Source organism: Peromyscus maniculatus, chromosome 20, assembly GCF_049852395.1.
Source record: "Peromyscus maniculatus bairdii isolate BWxNUB_F1_BW_parent chromosome 20, HU_Pman_BW_mat_3.1, whole genome shotgun sequence".
NCBI lineage: Eukaryota > Metazoa > Chordata > Mammalia > Rodentia > Cricetidae > Peromyscus > Peromyscus maniculatus.
Window position 1 is genome coordinate 52,620,904 of NC_134871.1, and position 8,878 is coordinate 52,629,781.

Consider the following 8,878-nt stretch of genomic DNA (forward strand, 5'->3'; position numbering starts at 1 on the left):
GCAGAGGCAGGCAGACCTCTGTGAATTTGACACCAGCCTGCTTTATAAAGTGAGTTCCAGGAGCTGGGGGAGAGGGTCCTGGAGAGATAGCTCAATGGTTAAGAGCACTGATTGGTCTTGCAGAGGACTAGGGGACCTGGGTTTGATTCCCAGAACCCACATGGCACCTCACCTTCTGTAACTCCAGTTCCAAGGGAATCTGGTGCCTTCTTCTGGCTTCCGTAGCACCAGACACATACAGGATGAACAGACATATATGCAGGCAAAATATTTATACACATAAAAATAAATTAAAAAATTTTAAATGTTAAAGTAGATGGGTGGAGGGCTGGGACTGCAGTTCAGTGGTAAAGTATTTCCCTTGTAAGCATAAGACCCTAGGTTCAATGCCCACTAATAAGAAGGCAAAAACAATTAAGATAGGCATGACAGAGGCAAGTCAAGACATTTAAGACCCCTGAGCTATACATGAAGAAACACAAATTACATATCTATGCTTTGTGTATCTTGCCACAAAGATACACAGATAAACAAATAAACAAACAAATAAATAAATCTGACTGGCCATTAGTTCCCTCAACATTTAAAGAAGAGGTAAGGAAGCCGGGCGGTGGTGGCACATGCCTTTAATCCCAGCACTCGGGAGGCAGAGCCAGGCAGATCTCTGTGAGTTTGAGGTCAGCCTGGGCTACCAAGTGAGTTCCAGGAAAGGCGCAAAGCTACACAGAGAAACTCTGTCTCAAAAAAAAAAAAAAAAAAAAAAAAAAGAAGAAGAAGAGGTAAGGGGCCAAGCACAGTGATACCTTTGACCCCAGTGCTTGAAAAGCAGAGGCAGATGGATCTCTGTCAGTTGTAAGGCAAGCCTAGTCTACACATAGTGAGATCCTGTTTCAAAAAATAAAAATGAACTAAGTAAATAAAATAAAAAATAAAAAGAAGCTGGGCGGTGGTGGTACACACCTTTTCCTAGCATTTAGGAGGCAGAGGCAGGTGGATCTCTGAGTTCAAGGCCAGCCTGCGCTACAGAGTGAGTTCCACGACAAGCCAGGACTACACAGAGAAACGCTGTCTCGAGAAACTAGTAATAATAATAATAGTAATAATAACAACAATAACATAAAAGAGACAAGGACACAATAGTACATTCCAAACATTCTGAACCAGAGTCTCAGACAAAAGCAAGTGACTAACACTTTCTCCTAAATTATTCCTGCCAGGTGTTGGTTTCAGCGAGGAGACGAGTACCGTATACATCCATGGAACCGTGCGATTTCCCCAGCCAGCGAGGGAACGAAAGTTCACTTACCGAATAAAACTCAAGTGAACACCAAGTGACCGGTGTGACCCTGAACAGTCGATGCAAAGAAACACCCCGTAGGTTATGCTTGCCCAGCTGGGATTTTTGGCCCCGCAGTCAAAACACACCTGAGAGAAAAAACATTAGATGTGGTTAGCAACTAATTGACATCAGCGGATGAGTCATCCAGGAGGCCAGCGTGCAGGACTGGTGGAGGCGGCTCAGCCTTGACACCTGACGCCTTGGCCGTTAGAGGCTGGGGAAACTCAGTCCACGGAGTGCTGGTCTTTAAGCATGAAGACCTGCAGTCCATCCCCAGAGCCCACGGGGGCGGGGACCAGCTGGCTGTGGCTGCATGTTGCCAGGGAGGCCGAGACACTCGCCTACTTGCCAAGTTGCAAGCCAGTGAGAGAACCTGCCTCAAAGAAGCAAAGTGGATGGCATCTGAGGCATGACAGCCGAGGCTTTCTTCTGGCCTCCACACACACGTGTACACATGTGCTTATACACCAGCACACGTGTGCCCACACATCCACATGGACATACACACACAGGACAAGAAAAGATGTCACCTAGGTTTTCAAAACTCTCACGTTTCTTTTATAGTGATAATAATAATGATAGTGATATATAACTACACTAATTAAATACAGTAAAGAGACTACAGATTCTCAAACACTGCTTATCTTTGAACTCAGTTGGGACCCTTAGCACATAAAAGCATGCCAGTGAGGAATGTGGCTCTGTTGGGACCTTCAGCTGGGCAAGCGGCTGTATCCCACATAGCAGGCTTCTGGGGGTGATTCTCTCTCTGCCAGAGAAGGAGGGTACACCAGCCAGATGCCTGATCATCCTCCAACTCCTAATACTCATATCCTGTGCAATCACTGCCTCACTTTACCAAGGTGCCTTGTAGCATGAGGTGGGAGGATAATCTACCACTTCTGAGGTTAGGTGAAGACACTCTGGCCTCGTCACCACTGGGTCACCGTCTCTGGGAGAAACCAGATACACTTTCTCAAGGACACTCAGCCCCGGGGACAGGCTCAAGTGGCAAGGAGCTGGGTGAGGCCCTGGCTGACCAGCTGTGGAGAGTGGAGGCCTGTCCACACCAGCAGATGGAGTGAGTGCTCAGATGACTTCTGCAGCGTCACAGACATGACACACCCAGCCAGTCAAGTCACTCCCTTTCCTGACCTCAGAATCCACGGGGGCGAACATGTCTGTGGATGGAAGATGCTAAGTTTGGGAGTTACTCCAACGCGCCTCTCTGAAAGACGGCAACCCCCTTATCCAGGTCACTTTGAGAACTATTAGACACACAGGTCACAACGACAGAATGTGTCCTCTGCTCTGCGGGCACTGGGCGTCCCTACAGGGCCGGGCCTTCCCTGTCACCTGCTTTCTCTATTAGCACAGGTGTTCAGTGCTGGCTGAACAGCTCTGGCTATTCAGCTCCCACGGACTGTCGTCAAGTAGTCCTTTCTCGTAAGCACTCAGGAAACGTTTGTTAACTGAGTAAACAGCACACCAGCTTACTGCCAGCTCAGAAACTGCCACCAGACCCTTCAACGACCATGAGAGAAAACACTCTCTGATAACACGCCCACAGAGCTACTTAAAGATACACAGCGCGCGGGGCCACCGAGAGGGCTCACTGGGTAAAGGTGCTTGTTGCCAAGCTTGATGACCTAAGTTCAATTCCCGGATCTTACATGGTGGAAGGGAAGAAATGAATCCCTCAAGCTGTCCTCTGATCTACACAAGCGGGCCGTGGAATGCATGTGACCCCCACCACCAAATAAATAAATAATTACACAGTGTCTTCCATGGAATTTAATGTTTATAGTTAATTCAAGTCAGAACAGCAACTACAAATTTTCCACAAACAGGAAATGATCGTTAATTTTTTTTTCAGCTCCCCCTCAACACACTTTAGACACATTTTATAAAGTAAAAACTACCCTCAGGAAAAAAGTTGCTTCTGGCCTCGGGAAACAAGAGAAACTCCAAGCTGCTGAAGGCTGTGAGCACGCTGGACTCAGGCAGCCCAAGGACGGTGGGTGTGGAGTGACAGCGGGCACCGAGAGTGACTCACGGGGCCACGTGTCAGACACTGTGGCAGAAGCCAAGGTACAGAGGAGTAGAGGGCATCATCAGTCCACCAGAGCATACCGAGACCTGGTCCCCACCAGGCCACATGCTGGCCTGGGAGGGGCTGGTTGCGTCGGGCGAGATGGACACAGACATTAAACAGCGCCGGAAGTAAAGGGCTTCTCCGAGGGGACACCGAGTGGCCTGGGCCTTCCTATCCTGTGCTGTCCCTGGCCCCATGGCCCAGTGGGCAGGACAGCTCATTATGTGATCGTATGGCGTTGGGTGATCGTGTAAGACAAGGTTTTCTACGCAGGGTCAAAGACAGGACATGGCCCCCTGGAGAGGGGTGGCAGCAGAGCTTTGCTGGGCACAGTCCAGGGCAGGCAAGCTGAGACTCACACATGGCGGAAAGAAATGGGATCTGGGCTGTGCTTTGACATGTGATCCCAAACGAAAGTAGAGATATGGTTTTCTAAGGAGAATTTGGTGCACTGCGGGGAGAACAAGAAACACCTTTTGGCTGACGGTGTTTGGCCTGATGATGAGAATTTTCTTAGGGAAAGAATGACAGCCATGCTAATGCCTCCCCAAAATCTGTCAGAAGGGGTTCATTGCCTCAGCCGCTCCCTTGCCTAGGACTTCTGGGAAGTCTCCTGCCGCCTCAGCGGGCTTGTGGCAGGCTGAATGTGTTAAAATTCTTGATGCTTCTCAAACAAGGGCATGACCACTCTATTTTCTGCATTTTAAAAATTAATAGCTGGCCTTCGCCATCATTATAGAGAGAATAAGGAAACCATCAAACATCAGAGCTGAGACATAGGAACCAGAGAAGGAATGGTGGGGCATGCCTGGAAAGTGGAGGCAGGGGGATCAGAAATCAAGGTTGTCTTCAGCGACACTGGACCCTAAGTGGTTTGTGCTCTTGGCACCTATGCCTAAGCATTTCACCAGTGTCTCCCATGTCAGTGAGCACAACACAGGAGGTCCTTCACCTACTTTTAAACATTATTTTATGAATGTCATAGGTGTATATCTGTGCACCATGTGTGCCTGATGTCCGTAGAGGCCACAGAGTGCACTGGATCCCCTGGAACTGGAGTTATGGATGGTTGTGACACCTTGTGGGTGTCAGGAACCAAACCCAGGTCCTCTGTAGGAGCAATAAGTGTTCTTAACCACTAAGCACTCTTCCCAGCCTCCCCCATCTACTTTTTCTTTTTGAGACAGGGTTTCTCTGCGTTGCACTGGATGTCCTGGAACTTGTTCTATAGACCAGGCTGGCCTCGAACTCACAGAGACCCGCCTGCCTCTGGCTCCCGAGTGCTGGGACAAAAGGTGTATGCCACCACTGCCCACCCTCCCCCCCATCTACTTTTTAAAAGATTTATTTTATTTTTAGTTGTGTGTGTGTATGTGCATGTGTAGTTGCCCTCGGAGGCCAGAGGCGTTGAATGCCCTGGAACTGGCGTTACAGGCGGGTGTGAGCCAGCTGGCACGGGGTCTGGGAACCTACCTCGGGTCCTCTGCAGGAGCGGCACTCGCTCTTCCCTGCCCATCCATCTCTCCAGCCCCCCTGTTCTCCATCCCCTACCGCAGGCCCCTTGAAGGCATGTGTCAGGTCTATACCTTCGGAGTGAACGTCCTCAGTGCCTTGCAGGGCAATGGAACACAGTGTTGACCAAACCCCGAGAGCAGTCTATGTAACCCCGAGACCATTCACCCAAGCAGACTATCATCCTATCCAAGGGAATTGGGACAGCGAATTCCAAATAAAGTAAATCTAGCTGCTTCCCTTTTGTCTGTTGTGACTTATGTATTTTAGGGCTCCTTTTTTTTCTTTCTTTTTTTAATAACCTCTCCCCTTTGTAGACAGACTCCTGGAACTCAGTCTGGACGACACTTGCTCTGTAGCTGTGGATGACTTTGAACTCCGGATCCTCCTGCCTCTCCCTCCAGGTATCAGAATTAAAAGTATACAGCACCATCAGGCCTACAGCCCTACAAAGCAGTTTACTTATAGGGCATGTCCTCACAAGCTCAGATGAATCTTTACATATTGTACTTATTTTTTTTTCTAATTTCCATTTGTGAAAGGACCTTGCTATGTGGTCTAGCCTTGAATTTGCCAACTCCTGCCTCAACCGAAGCATTTTAAGAAATGTTGTTAAACCAGGCATAATGACATACTCTTGTAATTTCATCATTCAGATGGCTGTGATGGGGGGGGGGTTGCAAAATTCAAGGCCAGCCTGGGGATACATAGTGAGTTTAAAGCTAGCTACACAGAGAGAACCTGTCTCAAAAACAAACAACAACAACAAAAAAGAGATGGAGCTATTGCTCAACAGCAAAGTCCTTGTGTAGAAGACACAAGGCCCTAGGTTCAAACCCCAGTATTACCCCTAAAGGGCCCAGGGGGCTTATTGTTGCCCAGTCCTTCTCGCCATTAAAACTACTTCTCACCATTGCTCAGATCATGGCTTCAAGCCATTTAATCATCAACGGTTTCAAGCCAAGATCATAAAGGAGAGCCAAGTGCAAGGAGACATGACCAGAAGCTACCCTGGCATCTTGCTTCAGAAATCATATTACAAGTTGGGCAGTGGTGGCGGACGCTTTTGATCCTCGCACTTGGGAGGCAGAGGCAGGTGGATCTCTGTGAGTTCAAGGCCAGCCTGGTCTACAGAGTGAGTTCCAGGACAGCCGGGACTACACAGAGAAACCTTGTCTCGGGGAAAAAAAAATCATATTACAGAAGATAAAATGTCCACAGGTGTGCTCTTTAGAATAAGGACATTGGCTGCATTCCTGTGGGTTAGTGTCATACCAGGCTTTTCTCCGATCATCTAATCTAATCTTCATAACCACCCTTTCAGTTAGAGCCGGTTCATAAACATTCTCAGACAACGAAAATAAAATGCAAAGTGGACAGGGGATGTGCTTTAGGGTGGTAAAGCTAGAAACATAGCAGCCCCCCCATAGATAATGTGTGTGTGTGTGTGTGTGTGTGTGTGTGTGTGTGTGTACATTTGGGGGCAGGTCTCACTTTGTAACACAGACTAACTAGAAATCCACTAAGTAGCAAGCTGTCCTTTAACTATCGGAAACCCCGCTGCCTCAGCCTCCCAAGTATGTACCGTCATGCCCAGCTGGACAGTCATTTTCATTTTTTGAGAGATAGTCTCATGTAGCTCAGGCAGGCCAGAACTTGCTATGTAGCTGAGGCTGCCCTTGAACTCCTGATCCTCCTGCCTTTCCCTCCCAAGTGCTGGGATGACAGTATGTGCCACCACGACCAACTGAATTTTAATATGCAGGCAAGCCCACGTGGGTTCCTTAAAAGGTGTCTCTTGGTATCACGACATTGACTTTTTATTTAAAAAGGGCATCTTCCCTTTTGGTTGTTGTTTCTTGCTTTTTATTTTCCTTAGTTAGCAGAGTCTTTTTGATGAGTTCAAAGAAAATACATATTGGTGTGATTAGGAGAGAGAGCAGTAGCATATGTATTTTTCCGCCCCGCCAGCTACAGATCCAAACTTGTGTGTGGTAACAAGCAAGTCCTTGATATACACAGATCAATCTAAATTTGAAAAAAAAAAAATCAAAGTAGTAAATATAAAGCTATTTTGTTGCTAAAATAGTAAAGCAGCAAACCCTGGACAGTGCCTGGAAGCTGTCTCCTCTTTCTTACACCCACCAGACATTATCACCCCCAAATAACTATTTCCTTCACTAGAAGGCTATAAAAATTAGGACTCTCTTCCACCACCAAGACCTAAAATGCCTGAATTTTGTAAAATGCTAGAACTTTCTATGTCACCAATTCAGGACTCGTGGCTGTGCTCATTAACAGATGTTTCCTTGGAGGTGAAGACCAGACTGAACTCCAAGAGGGGTGGAGAAGTCCACAGTGACACGACAGCCCTTTGCACTTTCCAGGTTCCACCCTACTCCGTCATCCTAAGGAAGTGGTCACCTTAACCCTGTCTATCAAAACAACACTCCCAGCCACATGCTAAACGTTATGAGCTACAGTGGGGACGGGTGGGGACACTCACAGGGAAAAAAGAAATGGAGGGGTGGACCTCAACCTCCAAAGGGATGAAGGTGAACTTGGGTGGACTTCCTTAGGAACACAGAAAGCTGGTAGCCAGGGCAGAGAACCTTAGCTTTGCTGGACTGGGAAACGGGATGCCACCAAAAGACAATGGGGACCAGGATCCAACAGGTCCCCAGCCCTGAAGAACACTCAAGACAAGGTCCATGGTGGGGAGAAGCCCTTCCTTCCCAGAGCCCAGCACATTTAGTGTTCTGACCCCTAGACATGCTTCCCCCTGGGCCTAGGTGGCTGTAGGATTCACCCTTAGCTCACGGGGGTCAGAGTGTATGCCTCTCCAGCTTTCTCAGAGCCCAACTATCTAACGGCCAGACACACTTCCACTCCCTGCTCCCTCCACCACCCCACCTTGTCTGTGCTTTGGGGTCAAGGTGCTCTGGTCTCCAGTCCTAGGCACCCCCAGATGCCATGAACCGGCTCTCTCTCTGAGCCCCCAGGTACTGGCCTCTGATTCTGGACACCGCTAGAGGCCCATACCCCACTCCTCTCTCTGCCCCCAGATGCACTGGTCTCCTGTCCTAGACATCTCCAGATGTCCATGCCCCAGCCCTCTCTATGTCCCCAGGTGCTCTGCCCTTTGCTTCTACACATCCTCCAGATGTCCACGTCCCATGTCCTCCCCGCGCCCCTAGGGCCTCTGGCCAGGCTCTCACTGGACCCAGTACTCCGTTGCCAAGCCCCTAGTGTGCACCCCCTCTTCCGCCCCTCGCTGGCGAAGGTTGGGGAGCGGCGGCTGCCAGGCCCACAGTGCGACGTGTCACAGGCCGGGCGGCTCCTCCCACGGCCGCGGCCACACCGGGGGTCCAGCGAACCGCGGGGTCCCGAGCCCGCCTGCGGCCGTTACCTTGTTAGTGGGCACCGAGCGCAGGCGCTTGAAGATGGCCAGGATGTCCTGCTTGCTGGGGTCCCCCATGGTCACCGAGAACTGAGGTGAGGCAGTCAGTCCCCGACAACCGGGAAGAGACAAGGAGAAGCGGTTGCCGCCTCCCGGAGACCGAGGGGCGGGGTTGCGCGTGACGAAGGCCCCGCCCCCGCCGCGCCCAGGCCCCGCCCACAAAGCGGGCGCACGCGCTGTTCTCCCTCCCTCCGACGCTCCAGCAGGCCACTGGGAGTTCCAGCCTGGAGGTCCGGTGCGGCAGGCGCATGCGCGAACGCTCGCGCCCTCGTTCTGGTGTCTTCAGCTCTCAGCGCTGGTCAGGGTCCTGCAGTGTGGGGCAGAAACGCTAGGCTTTGCGCGGGCAGCACCGCGCTTACCCACCGCACTCGCCAGCATCTCGCTGCCGGCTCCTCCCACGGCCACAGTGTCACATCCTTCCCACCGGGTGGCAGGGCCAGCGGGATCCTGGAGAGAAGCAGTGGAGGAACGT

The 8,878-nt window shown here is 50.3% G+C and overlaps 1 protein-coding gene across 4 annotated transcripts in view; it reads right to left on the minus strand.

Annotated features, from left to right (window-relative positions):
• The window catches only part of Arfgap3 (ARF GTPase activating protein 3), a 49,616-nt gene extending 40,823 nt beyond the window's left edge, over positions 1-8,793 (minus strand). For 2 of the 4 annotated variants that reach the window (XM_076556438.1, XM_076556437.1), the window contains exons 1-2: positions 8,356-8,561; positions 1,307-1,425 (exon numbers count right to left, since the gene is read on the minus strand). In XM_076556438.1, the coding sequence (XP_076412553.1) occupies positions 1,307-1,425; positions 8,356-8,424 (188 nt within the window). In that variant the 5' untranslated portion in view covers positions 8,425-8,561. Of the gene's footprint in view, positions 1-1,306; positions 1,426-8,355 lie in introns of all 4 variants that reach the window. The other 2 variants (XM_006980238.4, XM_015998797.3) reach the window with 2 other exon arrangements.
• Positions 8,794-8,878: the final 85 nt, after the last annotated feature.